Raw genomic sequence first — 22,312 nt, forward strand, 5'->3', positions numbered from 1 at the left:
ACTGTAACTGTAATGGTAAATGGTAAATGGTGTTATACTTATATAGCGCTTTTCCACCTTTCAAGGAGCTCAAAGCGCTTTACACTATCTCGCCATCTACCTACTGGTGACGCAGCACCAGGAGCAACGTGGGGTTCAGTATCTTGCTCAAGGATACTTAGACGAGTTCAGTCTTGAAACAAGAAAAACATTGCAATAAAATAATGCAAACTGGTTAAACTTGAGAGTAGCTGAGATCTGTCATGACCAGTGTTGTTAATTTTACTTTAAAAAAGTAATTAATTACAGTTACAAATTACTTCTCTCAAAAAGTAATTGCGTTAGTAACTCAGTTACCTGAATGTAAGAGTAATTAGTTACTTGGCAAAGTAACTAGTGATAATTTTCTTTTTTCTTTTCTTTTTTTTTCTCAACCCCCCCCCAAAAAAAAAAAAAAAAAAAAACAGGTCACGCAATGTGAAGTTTAAAGGGTTTGGGGGACAATTGGCCATAGCCCAATTCTTTACCCTCCATTTAACTAGACACAAGGGTATTGCGATAACTAGACAGTAACCTTTGTTATGTGTGGAAGTCATTTAAAGTTGTGAATCAAACGTTAAAGTTGTTAAAATTGCTCCTGTTGAAAAGTGGCATGGAAAATGAATGAATGAATTGCATTAGTTCCCTTCTGTCTACTTTAAACATGTGTAAGTTTTAAAACTGTTTCATCATTTAAAGATTGATTTAAGTTAAGATTTTGCCGATTTAGGAGCATTTTAGATTAAAAAAAAAAAAGTTACTTAGGTCCGCTAGGAAGGATTTCTACATTAGAGCCTTCCTGAGAGGTGTACTGCTTTAAGATGGCGGCTGTTTACTAACGCATGTAGTCCTTAAAACATGTTGCCAATGCAGCTGTGTCTGTCATTTGCATCTAGTTCTATAATATGATATCTACCGTGTCATGTGGGCGTAGTTTGTCGGCTATGGCTACAGTCAGGTATTACTGGAGCCACCTAGCATCGCGGTTGCAACGGCGTCTTCCCCACTCCTGCTCTGCTCTCTCGTCACCGTGAGTCCGTTTCTCTCAGACTTTTTTTATTCAACCAACTTAGTAACGCATAGTAACGCACGCCTTTCCCGCCTCAGTAACGGTAACGGCGTTGCCAAGATAAGAAAAGTAATTAATTAGATTACTGATTACTGAAAAAAATAACGCCGTTATATTCTAACGCCGTTATTACCAACACTGGTCATGACAGAAAATTACTCCTCAAGTTCAGCATTTGCTTCAATGATATCTGGCGCCATCTAGCGTCGTGAATAGGGATAATGTCTAGACCCCGAATATAAGACGACCCCCACTTTTTCAGTCTTATTTCAATGCAAAAAACACAGTCTTATATTCGGGTCAATACGGTAATATGTATGCAATGATGTAATATAGTGTGTGTCATCTGGAGGGGCCCGCAAAAAATTTCCACCGCATCGTACAATCAATTTTAAGGAGCCCGCAAATAATTGTCAACTAGCATTCCCCTCGTTGGATAGTCCACTCAGGGGGTCAGTTTACACTGATCGCACCCAGGCCCTGTTCACGTTTGTTCCGCAACTGATAGTTTCAACAACCCTACTCAACATATAGAGCTCATCCGCTTGTAAAAATCCATCGATTAGCCACAGAATTCAAAGTGGAGGGAAAATGTCGCGGCTTATAGTCCGGAAATGACACTCATCTTTTTTTGACCTGAAAAACTTTTCTGGATTCGTCGTGTGAGTGTAAACAGGCCACTGGGTCACTCGCCTTCATTCATATTCATGACAACGTTCTTAAGCCAGCGCTGTTAATTTTAGCACTTGGCGTTCCTCCGCACGTCCGGGGAGCCCCTAAATTTCCCAGGGTGCAAATCGGCAAGTTCTGGTTGGAGCCTCGCCAACTCCGTCTTCTGATATTGAAGCAGATTTTCTAATTTCTTTTGACCTTCCGTGATTCCCCCCCGTCTCCAATAGCGTGCTGGACTTTTTGTCCTCGACGTCCTTTATTGATTCCATCACGCTGTGCTGACAATACTTACCGTGCAGAGAATAAAATGTTCATTCTGGAAGAGTTAACCCAACTCAAGCGAGCCAAATGGCTTTTTTTTTTTTTTTTTTTTTTACTTCCGTTTGTGAAGGCGGACAGGTGCGCCTTGTCCAACGCACGCACCGTATCCTAGCAACGCGGCTAAAAGAGGAGTGGAGAGTACTAGCAGGCGTCCTTGTGGCCAAAACCTTTTTTTTTCGGAGTTTGTTTAGTTGGAAAGTAGAAAATTTAAATTAAAAAACCCATTTAATGCCATTGTCGTCAACAGCGATTGATGCCCAATCCATTTGAACGAGGGTGGCAGCAAAATAATATTTGTTCATTATTAATTTAATAATTATTAAATGATTAATAATATTTTTCAATCCTTTTTAATCAGTATTTTTGCACTTATGGTTTCACTGGAATTGGATTTTAGCGTTTTTGTTTGTATTTTTGCATATACTTGAAATATAAACTCACCGGCCACTTTATTTTGTACACCATGCTAGTAACGGGTTGGACCTCCTTTTGCCTTCAGAACTGCCTCAATTCTTCAACAAGGTGCTGGAAGCATTCCTCAGAGAGTTTGGTCCATATTGACATGATGGCATCACACAATTGGTGCAGACTTGTCGGCTGCACATCCATGATGCCAATCTCCCGTTCCACCACATCCCAAAGATGCTCTATTGGATTGAGATCTGGTGACTGTGGAGGCCATTTGAATACAGTGAACTCATTGTCATGTTCAAGAAACCAGTCTGATGATTTCAGCTTTACGACATGGCGCATTATCCTGCTGAAAGTAGCCATCAGAAGTTGGGTACATTGAGGTCATAAAGGGATGGACATGGTCAGCAACAATATTCAGGTAGGCTGTGGCGTTCCAACGATGCTCAATTGATACCAAGGGGCCCAAAGAGTGCCAAGAAAATATTCCCCACACCATTACACCAGCACCACCAGCCTGAACCGTTGATACAAGGCAGGATGGATCCATGCTTTCATGTTGTTGACGCCAAATTCTGACCCTACCCTCCGAATGTCGCAGCAGAAATTGAGACTCATCAGACCAGGCAACGTTTTTCCAATCTTCTATTGTCCAATTTCGATGAGCTTGTGCAAATTGTAGCTTCAGTTTCCTGTTCTTAGTTGAAAGGAGTGGCAACCGCCGTGGTCTTCTGCTGCTGTAGCCCATCTGCCTTAAAGTTCAATGTACTGTGCGTTTGGAGATGCTCTTCTGCCGACCTTAGTTATAACAGGTGGTTATTTGAGTCACTGTTGCCTTTCTATCAGCTCGAACCAGTCTGGCCATTCTCTGACCTCTGGCATCAACAAGGCATTTCCGCCCACAGAACTGATGCTCACTGGATATTTTTTCTTTTTCGGACCATTCTCTGTAAACCCTAGATATGGTTGTGCGTGAAAATCCCAGGAGATCAGCAGTTTCTGAAATACTCAGACCAGCCTTTCTGGCACCAACAACCATGCCACGTTCAAAGTCACTCAAATCTCCTTTCTTCCCCGTACTGATGCTCGGTTTGAACTGCAGGAGATTGTCTTAAAACCATGTCTACATGCCTAAATGCACTGAGTTGCCGCCATGTGATTGGCTGATTAGAAATTAAGTGTTAACGAGCAGTTGGACAGGTGTATCTAATAAAGTGGCCGTTGAGTGTATACTAGTATATTCTTATATAGTTTGAGGACATTTGTCATGATTTTTTTTTTTTTAATCTTAAATTTTTGTGGGGTTGAGTTATTCGCAGTTTTATGATTTGAACACCTTAACATTTTAGTTGAGTGTGTTTAGGTATTATTTTAATGGCGTCACATACTTTTGATTAAAACAGTACCGTCATTTTTGGACTATAAACTCCTCATTTTCAATCCTGCGGCTTAGAGTCCAGTGCGGCTTTCGTTGATTTATTTTGCTAAATAGGTAACACTTTATTTGACAGCGGCATCATAAAACTCATAATTACGACATGACACTGTCATGGGCATTAATGAATTCTTACGACAGATGTCAATTAAGTGTCACCTGGCAAATTTTGTCATGAACTCCATTTATGTCCAGCTCGGATCTTTTACATCTTTTCAAAAGTGAGATAATTTACCGGATGACACAAAATCATCATCATAAGCATTCATCAATGCTCATAACAGTGTCATGTCATAATAATGATTGTCTAATGACAGTCATATGGCGCCACTGTCAAATAAAGTGTTACCAAATACCATAACTAGCAACTAATGAAACAACTGGAACAGTAACTGAAGAAATAATTAGCACAGAACATGGATTTTGATGGTTATTTACATCTGTAGCACTGCAGTGCATGCTAGGAGGCATGTTGGGCATCAACAGCGTTGACAACAAGTGGCAGCAGAGGTTGAACGTCTCCTCCAAGGGAGCAGTGATGGCCAAATGAAGCTTCTTGAAGCAATGAATTTTTGCAGCCAATTGGTTCAAAGCTTCATAGTGGCTCTTATGGTGTCATAACAGTCTTATGATGCCGCTGGCAAATAGTGTTACCGGATAATATCTTTTGGTGTAAATATCCGATAATACTGTGAGGACAGCTGCGGCTTATAGTCTGGTGTGGCTTATCTATGAACAAATGCCTTTTTCGTGTCAAATTTGGTGGGTGGCGCCTTATAGTCTGACAATTACGGTAACTGAATCTTTTCTTCCATTTGACATTTTTACCAAATCATTCCAAAACCCTTCATCATCATTATTAATTTGAACTTGAATTTCAGTTGTTTTTTTTAATCAAACTTTTTTTGTATTTCTGTACTTTTACTGGAGATTAGGATTTTGTATTTTTGCATACATTTGAAGTAAATATACATATTCTAACATTTATTCAAATATATTTTGAGGACATTTGTCATGAATTTTTCCGTTGAGGTTTTAGCACTTTTATGTTTGAATACCTTTTTTTTTTTTTTTTTTTAGGCATTATTTTAACGGCGGAACTATAGGTTGTCAAATACTTTTAATGGATTAAATTATATAATCATCTTTTATTGTATAATTTTTGCATATATATATATATATATATTTTTTTTTAAGAAGAATTTTATTATTTTTCATCGTGACTTTCTAGCATTTTTTAAAATTCTTACACACGCATAGGTACTTATTCTTGATCCCTTACAATGTTTTTACATTGATTATTTTTGGTTCAAATGAATGAATTTTTAAAATTATTTTTAGTATTTTATATTTTCGTATATTGAATTTCTGCTGTTTATTAGTTCCCCAATTATTAAAAATATGAAACAGTAATTGAAACCATTTGAAAATTTTTACCGAATCATTCAAAACCCTTAATTGTCAAATAATTTTTCCAAACTTTTTTGTATTTTTTGCAATTTTACTTGTGGTTTTAGTGGAATTTTATTGGTAATAATACTATTATTAAAAATGAAAATAAAATTATTCAGTTATAGAAGTTCTATTACATTATTGTATTTTTTAATATATATAAGCTAACATTTGTTAAACTATATTTTGTTGAAAATCTTTGGACATTTGTCGTGAATTTTTTATTTTCAATTTTGCTTTTAGTACCAGTTTTTAGGCATTATTTTCGTTGCGTAACTATAAATTAGGTTGTAACTGACAGTTTTTCATTTTCTATTAAATTTGAATGATTTCTCCAAAATCATTTAAAACCCTTAAAGCGAGCGTCTAAAAAACAAAAGAGGTGGTATCAGTTTGTTCGCAGCGGCTCGAAAGCACCTTATTATCAGAGTGGCGCAGCGCAACGACAGTTTGCCGCTATCTCCTCAGATTAGCGCGCCGACAGTTGAGGACAGAAACGACGGACGATTCCGCGGGTCGAGAGAGGAGCGCTTAACGCTCCGCTTGTCGTTGGAGCTTTTCCTGGCTGCTTTCCACCGGCGGAAGGAAGGTTTAGAGGTAAAAGCGCTTGTTCCTTTTCAACTCCTCAATCACGCACGCAGTCAAACGTGACAGGAACATGCGCAACTTGACCAAGTCCCGAAACAAAAGGTCACTTTTCGGACACGAGTGAACAGTGGAGAAAATGACAACAAGAAATATAACAGGGTTTTTACTACGGGTGTGACAAAATATCGAAATGGTGATATATCGTGATACTTTGTATCAGTGAATTAACTCATTCACTCCCAGCCATTTTCACCGGTGCAACCCCCTTCGCTCCCGGCCGTTTTACTGGATTTTGACTGATTTTGCAAGGCCCACAGAAAATTCTGTTCTATTGCTATATAAACATGGAACCCACCAAAAGAAAGCTTAGACTCTCTTCTTTCAGCAGGAAAAAAATTAAGTTCATATCTTTTTCCATTCTTTAGAAATCAGCATTAGAAAATAGCTTAGTTTGAGCAATTTCTGATGAAAAAACAGAACTTGAGCTTTTTGTGAAAGCATACATTTCAAACATGACTGACTTTAACACAGCTATTTTTTGCTTAAGTTATATCCCAAACATCTGAATGTTTTCCTTTTACAAAATAACATAAACAACAAGACAAATAGAGCTTTTGATAGCAAAGTAACAATTTATTTACACATAAGTAACAGAGATGAATGACCCTGTTGTAGCTGCGACAGCCGGGTAAACTTTTCCCTCATCGCCGCCTGTCTCATAAAGATGGATTATTTTGAGTCTCTGCTGGGTCTGCTCGGCGAGCAGCACGGACTCATTGGCATCATCCGCTGCACTGGTGGTCCAGGTCGTTCTGCTCGGTCGTCCAGCGCCTGGCATCCCGGGCGTCCTCTCGGTTGTTTTCCATTCAGTCGTCTTCCGCCAGCGCCCCGGCCGTTCGTTGCCGTTGAATCAGGTTGCGGGTCTTACCAAATGCGCTACTGCCATCCAGTGGCCAGTTTTATTGCTTTAAAATGGATTTTGAGCTTTGTGCTTTGGAGCTAAATTGAATCAGAACCCAGAGATGTCTCTTGTAAAAAAAACTAAACGTAAAAGATGTATAAATTAGGGCTGTCAAAATTATCGCATTAACGGGCGTTAATTTTTTTAATTAATCACGTTAAAATATTTGACGCAATTAACGCAGATTACCCGCTCAAACAGATTTAAATGACGGTACAGTGAAACACCACTTGTTAATTGTGTTTTATGGAATTTTGCCGCCTTCTGCTGGCGCTTGGGTGCGTCTGATTTAATAGGCTTCAGCCACCCATCAGCATTGTGTAAGTAATTATTGACGTCAACAATGGCGGGCTACTAGTTTATTTTTTTATTGAAAATTTTACAAATTTCATTAAAACGAAAACATTAAGAGGGGTTTTGATATAAAATTTCTATAAATTGTACTAAAATTTTTCTTTTAAGAACTACAAGTCTTTCTATCCATGGATCGCTTTAACAGAATGTTAATAATGTTAATGCCATCTTGTTGATTTATTATTATAATAAACAAATACAGTCCTTATGTACCGTATGTTGAATGTATATATCCATCTTGTCTTTTCTTTCCATTCCAAAAATAATTTACAGAAAAATATGGCATATTTTATAGATGGTTTGAATTGCGATTAATTGCGATTAATTACGATTAATTAATTTTTAAGCTGTAATTAACTCGATTAAAAATTTTAATCGTTTGACAGCCCGAGTATAAATACTAAGCTTGAGAACAATAAACCGATACGACCGGATATCTGGTTTTACAGGTGAGAGATACAGCTGTATCGATAGTAAAGTTACCATTCGACAGTAATTAGCCATTAAATATTCGATGAACCGATAGTAGAGATAGAATTCGGCTATCGCGAGCACAACAATCGGCTTCTAATGTCTAGTTCAATGCATTGCTTAAAATGACAATAATTTAGCTTTTACTTCACATGCTGCGCTTGTGTCATTCACCACACAGCGCACTTAGATCGAGACTGCACGCATGATATAATATGGACAAGAACTCACAGTCGTGGTTGCCTCAACTTCCCATGCATTTCGGCAGAACCGCTACTTGTCGCCGTCATTACCCGATCATCACGGGCGTGTGATAACAACGCGAGAGCTAACAAAACCACTGTAACGCACGCTCCGTAGCGTTTTCTTCACAGCCCAAAACGAAACTAGTAGTGACAACGAAGCAACATGCTAAAACAATGGACAGTTTGATCACCGATGCCAGCGACGTGCAGAGATTGATTTTCAACGCACCCAGGAAAACAAAAGTCGGACTTTGAAGTGATGAAAGCGGCCAGATCTGTTCGCATGGGACATAGCTTGTGTGAAGTGTTCAGCGGTGCACAGAACGTGACTTTTTACTCCTGAAAACGAACCCACTACGATGGTGGAAAGGGCGGCATATTGTTTCCGTGAAACGCAGTCTACTTAAACATGAACATGTGGATTAGTTGATCTTCCTCAAGAAAAATCTGCCCTTCCAAAAAGATATGGACAGTGTTGAGGAATAAAAAATGAGGAAGCACAGGCATAAATGAATGACTTTGCTGTGTATAAGATTAAAGTAATGATTATTGACCTGTTTGTCTAAAATGCCATGTTTTTATTCCCCCAATTATACCAGCCGTAAAGCATAATTTATTATTTATTTATGATAACACTAGCAGGTTTAATTCTTTTTTTTTTTTTTCTAGAGCTGCTGCATATAATTAATGTTTTTTGTTTGTATGATGTTTACATTGAAAGTCTGCACCTAAATTATTTACCTCTTGTGTTCAAAACACCAGGAAATACAGTAATTGAATTACTGCACTTTATTGTTGTCTGTCACTGGAGTTTTATTTTATTATCAATCCCATCCAACAAAATGACGGTCATATAGTAAGCCTTTTTTTTTTTTTTTTTTTCACAAAAAAATAAAACATAACATTGGTATGAAATGTTTAATTTTGCTGTATTAGAAATGTGGTCTTTTTTATATGTTTAAAATACTGTACAAACACACACAACAAATGTTTACTATCGTATTGTTTTCACTCTGTATCAAACCGTATCGTTCTTAAACTGTATCGAATCGTATCCAATCGCTCGGACTTAAAGATGTATTGTTTTTTTAATCGAATCTTAACCTGTGTATCTAGATAAATATCGAATCGGCTTCATGCCAGAGATTCCCAACCCTAATACATACGTCTCTGGGACACCGAAACAATTAAAAATCGAATGTATTTTTACGTTTTTGGGAGCAAATGTGTTAAAGGCGAATGAACATAGTCAAAGCGGGATGAAAAGACTACATTTTCTTGTTTTATTAAATTACCGAATTTACCGACATGGTCAAAATTACATTAGTCATCGTGTAGACTTTTGGTAACGGTAAATTTTCGGTGTACCGCCCGGCTCTAGTCCAATATAGGCACTATTTCCATAACTTCAGTTGAAGTTGTTCTTATTTTTCCACAGTATTCAATAGGGTATCACAATACTATAATAATAATTTATTATCCAATGTTTTTATCGGACAACTCGAATAAATTGTGTAAAAAAAACGTTTTTTTTTAACCGTCAAGTTTACATAATTTGTAATGCCTCGAACATTTAGTTTAATGCTGAATTTTAACAAAATCAATTTAATGACTTGTAAAGCTTTTTAACGGTGTTGTTTTCGTCAACAATGGCGAGAACTAAAATGTTTGGGACATTTTATGCGTACTTAGCCTGCATCGTAGCAGTGTTTGGTTGTGTCACTCATGTGTCCTCTCCACTCTTAAGGCTTGCACACACGGCAAGATTTGTTTCATCTTGGCCAGAGAAAATATGCAATGTTGCTGTAGCCTTTAAAGTGCCTGTGACACGAAAAAGCATGTTTATTTCATAATACACGCGGTATTTTATGCCCCTGAATGATATGGACCGCTTGGATGTGTGTGGAAGCGATTGCTATTTTTATTTAGTTTTTTGAATCCCGCGCCATGAAAATGAGTGACTTCCGGCTTCGGTCTTGCATTGAGGAGGAGGGCGCTGTGATGTGTACGGTAGAAAACGTCCTCTTCACGCTACAGTGTACTGTTGTGTATGAGGACGAAGGATTCAGCTGATTTTGCGGATTAATACGTTTATTTTTCGCATCACGCCAGCCAAACGGCTGCAGTAAAAACATTCCGTATGAGGGAGAGGCATATGCGCCTTTTTGGAGTTTTCAAAGGTTCCCGTTCACCGTGGATATTTACTGTGGGACCATTGGACTTACGAGGAAGTGAGTAAACATCTTGTTTTGTATTATGTCAAATACGAATACAGCGATTACAAAGTAAACACTACAAACTTCCTTTAAATAAAGGACTACTTACGTTTGATCATTGATAGGCATGTAAAAAGCTCTCCTAATGCTCATTAGCAGGAGCACGTTAGCTGCACAACAACTCCAGCCACCCTCTTCCAGAGAACGAACTGTAAATTGCTCTCCGCCGGGCGGTTTGCCGATCCGCGAAGACAATCGACAACCGGGTCGTCATGTCAAATAATCCAGGCTAGTTATGTGTGATTTTCCGCTTCGAAACATCACTCGGTTCGGGTTAGCATGTCGGCTAGCTGTCACGCCTTCTGGTTTGTTTACATTCTCCGAAGCCTGGGAGGGAAATGACATACGTCCGATTTAGGTGTCATAAAATATCGTTCGGGAGGTGCGACAGTAAAGGTGAAGTTGACAGTTTTGACCATTATGGAGTAATTTTGCCATGTCGTCCTGAATAAATGCATTTTTATTATTTCATATTCCATTCAGCACAAGACTTATTTGTCATGACCATGCCATTTATTTAGCAAATGGGGAAAATAGTTGGATAAAAAGAATATCCTGTAAAAATATTGAAGTAGAGACAGAAACAATGACATTTTGCCGCTCTCTTCGTCGCGTTTTCCTCGTTCTGAATAATTCCCCCTCAATGGGCTGAAAAGTAAAACCGATGAGCCCAGTCTACCGCTGACGTCATCCACCTGTTGGGGACGCTAAAGCCCTACAATGGTAGGCGTGGCTAACCGGCAGATTAAAAGACTAATTTCTCATCATCTGTGCTTTGCTAAATTGTTGTATATAGTCGAATCGTCTCAAAATATGATTCTAATTCACATAATAATGCCATTTAAGACTTTTTTTTCTCGTGTCATATGCTCTTTAAGAGTCTGTGCTGAGTCATCATCACACACGAAATGTAACTTATAGCATTAGCATTATGCTAATGGCGAGCATCCTCTTAAACTCTCGGACAACTTTTTTTTTTTTTTTTTTTAAATACTGTTCTTGGCATCGAGGTGGCTATGATTATTTGAAAATAACATACTGTTTTACTGATGAGTGTGTAATATCACCAACTTGGCGTTGTCCTTGTAGAGGCTACAATATGTGCTAGTCGGTCAATGTTCATTTGAAATAGCAGGAAACCTTTATTGATTTATTTCTGGAGTAATTAAAAAAAAAATTTACAAAGACATTTTTCGTTAATGTCAACTAAAACAAGACTTAAGTTTAGTTTCGAGATGACTAAGACTAATAAGAATTATCGTCCAAAAGACTAAGACGAAAATTAAAAGGCTGCCAAAAACCAACACTGCTTTTTAATGGCCCTTTATTAGGAAAGATGTCAAAACGCACAATTCACTCCTTGCTTACCATTGACGTTCATTCGATAAACATCCAAAAGATAAAAATGAGACATGACCTTGACCTACTAGCAGGTGGGCTAGTTGTAACGAGAGAAATCTTTGTTGCAAAACAAAACGTAAGACGCTCGTGCGGGCGGCGCAAATGACGTCTGTTGGATTCCGACCACCGTTTGTTGTCTAAACAAATGGAGCGCACCAGAAAGTCATGTGTTCAGTCTTCAAATACTCATAAAAGAAAACTTGGAAAGTGACAGCAAAACAGGCTGAAATTCAGTTGTTTTAATTGACTCGCAGGCATTGGCAACTTTTACAGTGCGATACTTGTTAGTAGCCATTGACGGTACTTGATGTCTAACTTGTTCAGAAGGGATTGGATGTCTTTGAGACAAACGTAGCATGGTAAATGTCCATGTGAGGGATGCAGCAGGATTAAATGCTAATATTTACTTGTGGCTGGGACCACCGGTGAGGAATGGGAGGGGAGTTGGGGTAATGGCCGTTGGGGGGGGGGGGGGGGGTCAAGGAGACGGCGACTTGACGGCGAGCCGGCCGAGGTCTCTGCTGTGAATAAAACATGCAGCGCCGTAGAGGAGGAGGTGTGCTGCATTATTCATTTGGGGGCAGGGTGTGGGGACGCTTCGACTTGCTAGTACTGATGATGAGCAGGGGAGGGGGTTGTCACATGTTCCAAAAAATAAAAAGTGGAAATATTTCTGAAATTGTTCCTTTATGGAAAACAAATGTTTAGTAGATTCATATTATTATATAGATGTATTTCCCCATTTTTAAATAGTTTTGTTGTCAGCATATTAAAAGCACATTTTTTCTTAATTTTTCTTTTTTTATTCCATTATGTTTTTTTTGTGTTTTTTTTTTTTTTTTTTTTTTTTAAAGATGACTATTAATTTATTAGAAGTTGTATTTTAAATCATTTAGTGTAAAACAAGTTATACAGTATTTTATGGCAATCACTGTTTTACATATCTTTTTAAAATATTTTATACACTTTTTGTGTGTAATATTTTTCCATTTTGATGTTAGCTTTTCATAAATATATATAAATTACATATTTTTTAATATATTTATTTAACTTTTTTGTATGATTTTTGTATATTTTTTCCTATTTTTTTGTTGAATTGTATTTGCATTTATTTCAATATTTGTATTTTTCTTTGAGATTTCTTCATATTTCTTAAAATATCTTTTTTTTTTTCATTTTTAAATGTATGCATTTCCTTTTTTGAAGATATATTTGTATTTTGACATTAATCTCATATTTTTGCATATTGAATTTTTGCAGTTTTTTTTTTAAATTGTATTCCTAATTTGACATTTTTACTTTTCTCCATTTTTTGTACGTCCTTAAATCAAAATTTTTGTACAACTTTTTTGTAGCAATAGGTTTTATTACAATTATTATTTACTTATTTTTTCATTTTCTAAAAGTACACTTTTCATTATTTTTTTTCATCATTTCATTTTTGTTTTATTTGCATTATTTATTTTTTAAATTATTTTATTTATTTATTTATTTATTTTTTGCACATGCGTAGCTACTTTATTTCTTAAAATGTTTTTTTTTGCTTAAAATTTGTGCATTTTTATTAGCTATTTTTAATGTTAGCCCTATATTTTCACTTTTTTTTTGCGTTATATTTTTTATTATTTATTTGACATTTTTTCATTTTGAACATCTTTGAATCATTTATTGACATTTTATTTTGTGCTATTATAAGTTGAAATAATTTTTAAAATATTTTCAAAATTTTTTGGGGTGGGGAGTTCTAAGTAAATTTTAGCATTCTTGTATATTTATATTTGTGCACACTTTCACTCTTGATTTCATAAAGCAAGGAGACGCGTGACTGTCCACGCGCAATTTTCAGCCGTCATAAGCGAACTCACCGGAGAATCACTTCTCCCAAAGGAGCTGAATCGGCTATTTTCCCTATTTTTTAGCCCTTTTTTGTCTCTTGGCAGTCAGCAAATCACACTCAAAAGTTGATGCTGCTGCTCCACCTGCAGGCTGCTTCCGTTTGCTTGACATTGGTGCTTCAGAGAGCTTCTTCAAGGACGACACCATTAACCAAACGAGAGGATGCTTTTTTTTGGAAAAGCAATTTAAAAAGCGAGAGAGCAAATTGGGTTATCTGACGTAGAAGTGACCATCAAGAGGACATCAATCACAGAGTAACCGGTTTAAATTATTCAACGCCATTGACAGCGCGAGACGTCCAAGCCATTTCGAGAGCGGGGTTAGGGTTAGTTCTGTCAATGTGGAAGTATTCACGAGTGTTGGAGGGAAAAGTAGGTTAAAGTAGCGATTGATTAAAGATTAGAAAATGGTTATAAATAAGTCATTCAGCTGTGAATGCGACAGATAAAAAATTTAAAATAGATAAAGAAACGGAGCAGGTGGAGTGACAGTTAAAAAAGGGGAAAAAAGGAGGATCTGTGGTTTGGTTAATGTGCTGTTTGAATGTTGTTTAATTGGGCAGAGGTTAATATTTCAACTGAAATTAGCAATATGTGTAATTGTGGTTTAGTAAGAGAAGTTTTTTTTTTTTTTTTTTTTGCAAAGTTAAATTTGCTTTTTGTAGTTGTAGTAGTACTATAAAATATAAAGGTTATTATGAGTTAAAATGATTTGATATTGAAACCTCTCTTGATGTTTTTATTTTTATACAATTTGTAAAATTAGTCTAACCAGTAGGTCGCCATTGTTGTTGACGTCACATGGTTCCGCTGCCGGGCTTCCAAAGTGTAACTCTAGCGACATAAACATGTCGTCTGTTTAACCCTTTCAATTTGAAATCAAGAGGAACATTAATGAGCATGATAGCACTGTCGATATTTCAGAAAACGAGCAGCAAAAGCAAAATGAACAGGAAAGACGGGATGAGACGAGACGAGAGTAGGACAAAGTTCTGCCAAAATGGGCTACACCGGCGAAACGTCTTACAACAGACAAATTTGACACCCAAAGTACTACGGTGCGCTTATAGCTTGTTTTGCATACAGACAGAACATACTAAAGTTGCCTTAAGAAATACTTAAACGTAGTAATATCAAATAAGGGTGGTTTAAATATGCTATGTGATTAATGTGGTCAACAGATCAACAATCTGCATTAAAGCTACAACAAGAAAACACAATGCTTAAAAGTATGAGAGGGAAACACATGCAAAAAGTATTTTGAGGCAATGAAAAGGTAATAAAAGACTCAATAAAAGCACAAATAGTAAGTACTCGCCACTTAACTGATGACTGAATGAGTTGGATGTCTCACCACGTAGAAGGAATGGCGTACCGCACGCAGGCTATTTTTAGACCATGACGTCACATCGTAAGGCGGAAGTAAAGCCGAAGCGGGACATTATAGACCCGCCCTCGCACAGATACAACGTAATTTGTGCTACTTTTCTCCGGTAATCTTTCAAAAACGAACATGCCGATCACGCATTGCTTTTTTGGAACTTGTAGAAACGACTCTAGACATTATGACACATGAAGGATGTTTTCTTCATACATTTACGGAAACCAAAAACTCGGGAGGAAAAAATGTGAAGACCGAATCAACTTGCGCGGACTTTTAACACCAGCTCGGTGAATCCATTCACATTTCATATGCAGTAAACATTATGTTGGGTTGGCATGGTCTTTCAGAGGACAAAGAGGTAAGCCATCTTTATATTTTTAACTTATTTTTTTTTGCGTAACGTTGTGCCGTACTGCTTCTGTCTGACAATGAATGACCCGAAAAGAATTACAATGGTATCGGACTGCCACTGTTACCGTTGCTGTTATATATATATTAAAAAAACTTTAGTAAGGGGGAAGTGTAAATAAATTATAGAATTAAGATGTGTTATCAATGAAAAAAATTAAAAGTGTTCGTTGGCTGTCACTAAGTAGCATCTGCGATCGCTACACAAAGCTAACTAAATTACCCCCAAGAACGGTCAGAGACGTAGGACAACCAGAGGATATATAAGAAAAACAGGGCTGATGGTAAAGGATAGCTTGTTGAAACAGGAGAATGTCATTGTCAGTCGCATCGATAAAAAAGCTAAGGCTATGCTTAGGTCGGCTCGTTTTTTTCGTCTTTTTCAGCCTTCGACACTCAAGCCATCTCTAACTGAACATTTTTATGTACTTCCACATCTTTGCCAGTGAATTTGGCACCAGGCACATCATTTTCGGAGACAATTGGTAGGTTTAGCTCTGTAAACATCTCCTTCGTACACGATTTCCATTCATTTCCTATTAGGGACAAACGGTGGCTTGTCCCTACTTAGCAACAGTAGCTAATGTCATGAATATTAATGAGCGGAAGTGACGTGTAATGTTGCTTGCGGTACGCCATTGCAGTAACCCAGTAGTATTCGTCGAGTGACTTTGACAATCTACGTCATCACCACGAGCGTCCATAAAAGATGGCGCCCTCCCCAAGTCAAAACATGTACTAAATATTACAGATTTTTAAATCAATGGCAATATTTTATGCGTTTCTAACAACATATTTTGGTAAAAGAGAACAATTGTGGCTTATTACAGCCTACAAGTCCAAGCTTCCCTTTAAGGTTTAGTAATATTGAAATTGTTTATGGATCATCGTATTTTTTGTGTGCAAAATTTAGCTTGTAGTTGTATTAAAAAAATAAAAATAAAAAAATAAACATTTTTTCCCCCTCTGTCATAACCGTATCTTTCGGACTTTAAGCTGCCACACACCACATTTGACACGAAAACAGCATTTGTTCATAGATAAGCCGCACCAGACTACAAGCCACAGCTGTCCTCACTGTATTATGGGATATTTACACCAAAAGATATTAATCGGTAACACTTTATTTGACAGCGGTGCCATATTAGACTGTCATAAGACCGTCATGATTATGACATGACACTGTCATGGGCATGAATGAATGCTTATGATAGATGTCATTTTGTGTCATCCAGCAAATTATCTCCCTTTTTAATGGATGTAAAAGATCCGGACTGGACATAAATGGAATTATTGACAAAATTTGCCGGCCAACATTTAATGACATCTGTCATAAGCATTCATTAATGCCAATGCCAATGTCGTGTCATCATAACGACAGTCTTATGACGCCGCTGTCAGATAAAGTGTTACCTATTAACCCAAATAAATCAACAAGTGAGCCATACTGGACTATAAACTTCAGGATTCAAAATTAGGGGTGGGGGGGGTGGGGGGTTATATTCCGAAAATTACAGTAGTTTTTGTTATTGTCACGTAATTTGTTTAAAAGTCTAAAATATGGGAGTGAATAATTTTTTAAAGTCATTTTTTTAAACTAAGTATTAAACATCAATTATTTATTCTAAGCTAAAAATGAGATTTCGAATAATAAATATAATTACCTACCTTCTTTTTATGGCTGGTTTGAAACAAAAGTGGTTGCGCGCTGTCTGTAAACGGGGGTCTCCAGGGTAAAACGGGCAAATTAAAAATAGTTCGGGGGCTTAATGCGCCACGAAACTGCTATGGTAGCATATAGACGTATTGTTCTATCAAACACGACAGTTCTTTTGGCTTAAAATACAGCAGTTTATTTCAAAGAGGGGTGAAAGAGCAGAAACTGCTTTTCAGTCTTGTCTGTGTTTTCCGCCATATACTAGTATTTGTGTCTGATGGGAGGCCAACTTCACAGAGGTATTTTACTGTCAGTTTGTACCATAAGCGGAGTTTAAGAGGGGGCCAGCCCCCCCGATGGACAAAAAGTGTCATTGCATGTAATTGACTTTCCTAGAATTTTCCGGTAAAATATTGTCGATAAAAGTTGTAAAGCAATAAAACAAAAAACAAAATTTATGAAATGAACAAAATATATTTTTATAGTGCTGTCAAAATTATCACGTTAACGGGCGGTAATTAATTCTTTTAATTAATCACGTTAAAATATTTGATGCAACTAACGCACATGCCTCGCTCAGATTAAAATGACAGCAGTGTAATGTCCGCTTGTTACTTGTTTTTTGTTGTTTGGCGCCCTCTGCTGGCGCTTGGGTCAAAATTATTTTATGGGTTTGGGGAGTGAGCTACTAGTTTATTTTTTGATTGAAAATTTTACAAATTTTAATAAAACGAAAACATTAAGAGGGGCTTTAATATAAAATTTCTATAACTTGTACTAACATTTATCTTTTAAGAACTAGTTTTTCTATCCATGGATCACTTTAAGAGAATGTTAATAATGTTAATGCCATCTTGTGGATTTATTGTTATAATAAACAAATACAGTACTTATGTACAGTATGTTGAATGTATATATCAGTCTTGTGTCTTTTCATTCCAACAATAATTTACAGAAAAATATGGCATATTTTATAGATGGTTTGAATTGCGATTAATTACGATTAATTTTTAAGCTGTAATTAACTCGATTAAAAATGTTAATAGTTTGACAGCCCTATATTTTTATAATTGGTCAAAATTATTTTTCAAACAGATCATGTGACTAGCACCTCGTAGATAACTACATCACCAAAACACGGAAATAAACCAAATCAGTGCAGCGCAGTGGCTCCGCCCAGGGGATACAATTTTTGACGGGGGTAACTACATTGGCACGACACCGGCGGGCGTACCATATTCAACGGATGACGATCTTGGCGAAAGGTATAGCTATCCTAAGCAGCCTGATTTAGAATTCCCTTCAAGAATGATGGGAAACAAAAAATTCTTATTTTCAACTTATTATTATAAATATTCTTGTTTTATTGTTGACACAGCTTTTCGGGGTCATCACCGTGTTGTGCCCCACTTGCCCCAAAAGTCAAACTCCGCCTATGGTTTGTACTTTGTCTCTCATACTACTCAATTTAATAAGTAAAAAAATATTTACGTTCATTCTAGAGCTGAAACGAATACTCGAGCAACCGGGGAATCGTTTAATTTTGCCAGCTCTAAGCATCACGTTTTGCCCGGACTACTTTTAATGCGGGACAACGCGCTGACGTCACGTGCGTAGAGGAAGACGCAATAAAAAAAATACCTTACTGCAGCCGACAGCCGTTACAAACGGCGCCGACGTTGCTAAAAACGCCTGCATGTTGCTACGTGGTAGCAGGTAGCGTCTGTATGCGTGTCATAGATATCACATGTACGTAGAACTAGATGTGAAATGACCGACTCGGCGGCGTTAATAAAACAGCAGCCATCTTAAAGCAGTACACTTCTCAGCGCTCATAAATAAGATTAACGTTACTGTCACTCGCTAACGTAACGTTATCCATGCGGAGGGCTAGGTTTCTATTCATTATGACTACTGTCGATGCGTGGCTAACTCTTACATACAGGCTTTATTTAATCTGTGAAAACAGTGCTGTAGAGTGATTAGGGTGTAAAATAAAAACTTAATAATGCTAACTGTCATTTTGAGCTCAGTAGTCATTGCTGGATAAAACACCAAGTACTACTGGTGCCTAATGTGCTCCAATACAGCACAACATTTATTTTGAACACTGCAAAAACTCAAAATCCTATCATGACTTACAGTTTAGAATAATTTAAAACTTAACTAGAACTTATAGCTTGACACAAGTGGAAATTCAATTAAAACACGTGGGAAAAACACCTAACTTTTAAGTAATGTGTGTTATCAAGCGTAATTACATTTTTAGGTAAGAAATATATATATTTTTTATAAGATCTAAAAGTTTTTTGGGTGAAAGCAGTTTTTTTTTTTTTTTTAAGTCACATTAGAGACGCAATTGTTGGCTGTTTTCAACAATGTACATCGAAAATAAAGTCATTGAATGACTGAAAATGGTTCAATATTAGATGAAATGTCTTGTTTTCTCATCTATATTTATAATTGCTCTTTACCTAAAAAAAAAAAAAAAATGTTATCCGATTACTCGATTAATCGATAGAATTTTCAGTCGATTACTCGATTACTAAAATATTCGATAGCTGCAGCCCTAGTTCATTCGTCCTTGCCAGTCAAAAAGGAATTGGACGTCTAGTACCGTCAATGGCACTGAAAGATAAATTAGACGACTTTTATGTCCTATTTTTATACTTTTTTTTTTTTTTTTTTTTTTTAAATTTTGGGTCAATTTATTATTTTCACTCACATTTTAAATGCACCATTGATAAAAACCTGAGTCAAAAAACGTCCACGGAACAAAAGGAACATTCAGTTGTTTTTTTTTTTTGTTTTTTTTGAAGAGCGACAAAGTTTAGAGGAACTGTCGGTCAAGTGTGGCAATACTTTCACTGACTCGGACTTCCTGCCGGGGGTTCTCAAACAAACGGACCCCCGCCGGAGCCCCCTCCGGCCGTTACTCTTTTGACACGACTGATTAACTAAGACTCGCCGATTAAACCGACGCGCAGAAGGAAGTGGGAGGTGGGGGTTCCGCATCTGTACGCGGGAGAGGGGCGACGGTTGTCTTTCCGAGAAAAGCCAACTTGTCTCGCCCCCCAGGAGAGACCAGCAAACGTCTTCGCGGAATCTTGCGGTTTTATTTGAAAGTCGCTTTTTTTTTTGGGGTAATCAGTGGTCGGACCGAAAAACGGCAGACGGGGAAGTGTCTGCATAATGCATCGGGAGGAAGGTGATGGATGAAAGCTCGGCCCGGTGAAAAGGTTAACGTGATGAAGCCTAGCAGCTTCTTCCTGGAAAAATGCTTGATGGATTAGGAAGGGGTGGGTACGCAGAAGGGTGTTTGAAAGTCAAGGTTATGAGATGGATTGGACGTGGAGAGCTGTCAATGGAGGTCAACGAGCCTGAGATGCAGATTCCCATCAAGGAGTGTATCACTAGTAGACGTCCAATCCATTTGAAGTGGGACGGTGGCTGCGAATGAACTTTCGTTCAACCTCAACCCCATCATCTTGCGCAACTGACCCTATCTTTGACCACAAATTTCCACCAAGATAAAAATGACCGACCGAATAAAAAACGTCAAAAACACAAAAATTCTTCTTAAAAAAACAAGCTTTGACCTTTTAATTCCTCCATTGACTTACTCACTCACTTTGCATTTGATTTTGTCTTTTTTTTTTTTGCACAAATCACAGTTTTAAAGTTGGCAAAAAAAATACAAAACATTGAAAAGAAGACGTAACGCACAAATGATCAACTATATAAAAAATAGGTTTTTAAAAAGAAAAAAAAAACAGTACTTTTCAATCTCATTGCCACAAGTACCGTTTGAACAGCACACATTTTACACACAGCGCAGACAAACTGACACAATAGATTTTTCTCTTTAAATAATCGGAAAAAAATCATTTTTCATGCAAAGGACGCAATATTAAATAAATCAAACAAAAATAATATATACTTTTCTATATATTTCTCTTTAAAATGTTCAAGTCAAAGCACTTTTTCTCTCCCATCCCTTGAAAAGAGGGAAAACACTTTTTTTTACGTTTGCTTTTTTCTTAAAAAAAAAAAAAAAAAAACCTACAATGCTTCCATTAGCTGCCATTTTTGCATGGCTCACATTGTAAGTTCGGCGACATCTTTTTTTGGCACAGAAAAAGACGGTCGTGACGGCAGTAGCATTTTGCATTACAAAAAAAAAAAGGGCGGAGTTGCACTTCTTTTTCTATTAGAAAAAGAAAAGGGAACAAACGACATTCTGTGGACCGGCATTGAGCCGGCAAGTGGTGCCCACCCCAAGAACCCATATGCACCCTGGGATGCGGGGCGTCAGCAGCAGAAACGACAGCTCGGCGCTACTGCAGCATGAGCTTGATGCTCTTGTTGGTCGACTCATCATTTAGGTGCTTGGTCGTATACCTGTAAAGAATTTTTTTTTTTAAAGTTCATCATTGAACAAAACCTGGAAAATGCCAAAAAGAGCATAAAATGTCTGCGTAAAACCAAAATGGTGGACTTGCAGTGTCTTTTCAGACATGACTTCCTGAGGCTTTTTTGTAGATCTACTCATTATAGATATGGCCACCAGATTTTATGTTTCTATGCGCTACTGGGTTCGGGGGCTGAATTTTTATTTTTCTTTTACCTCCCAAACATTACTAGGATAATAGAACAATATCTAAGCTCAAAATGATTACTTCATAGTATTATGGCAAGACCTGCCGTGCCTTTTCAGACATGACTTCTTGAGGCTTTTTTGTAGATCTACTCATGATAGACATGTACAACAAATTTTATGTCTCTATGCGCTACTAAGTTTGGGGGCTGAATTTTTTTTTACCTCCCAAACACTGCTAGGCTAATAGTACAATAAGCCCAAAATGATAACTTAGCAGTATTTTAGCAAGACTTGCCAAGCCTTTTTGGACATGACTTCATGAGGTTTTTTGTAGATCTACTCATAATAGACATGTCCACCAAATGTTATGTTTCTATGCGCTACTGGGTTCAGGGGCTGAATTTTTTTTTTTTTTTACCTCCCAAATATATATATTTTTTATACCTCCCAAATATATATATATATTTTATATTTCCCCTTTTTTTTCTACAAATGTGCTGGAGCAGACGTAATTATTTTTTCCCCGACGTATTACGCAGGATCCTCGGATTTAAAAACCTTGTTAAGTGTAGACATGGCCTAAACCTAAAATAACAAATTCATAATATTGTTGCAAGACTTCCAGTGTCTTCTCGGACATGGCTTCTTGAGGCTTTTTTGTAGATCTACTCATGATGGACTTGACTACCAAATT

The 22,312-nt window shown here is 37.2% G+C and overlaps 1 protein-coding gene across 4 annotated transcripts in view; it reads right to left on the reverse strand.

The window, feature by feature from the left end:
- Positions 1-428: 428 nt before the first annotated feature.
- Positions 429-22,312, reverse strand: part of fam49bb (family with sequence similarity 49 member Bb) — a 75,166-nt gene continuing 53,282 nt past the window's right edge. For all 4 annotated transcript variants that reach the window (XM_057824125.1, XM_057824126.1, XM_057824128.1 and 1 more), the window contains one exon: positions 429-21,419. In XM_057824125.1, the coding sequence (XP_057680108.1) occupies positions 21,356-21,419 (64 nt within the window). In that variant the 3' untranslated portion in view covers positions 429-21,355. The remainder of the gene's footprint in view (positions 21,420-22,312) is intronic.

This window comes from Corythoichthys intestinalis, chromosome 20 (genome assembly GCF_030265065.1).
Source record: "Corythoichthys intestinalis isolate RoL2023-P3 chromosome 20, ASM3026506v1, whole genome shotgun sequence".
NCBI classification, from domain to species: domain Eukaryota; kingdom Metazoa; phylum Chordata; class Actinopteri; order Syngnathiformes; family Syngnathidae; genus Corythoichthys; species Corythoichthys intestinalis.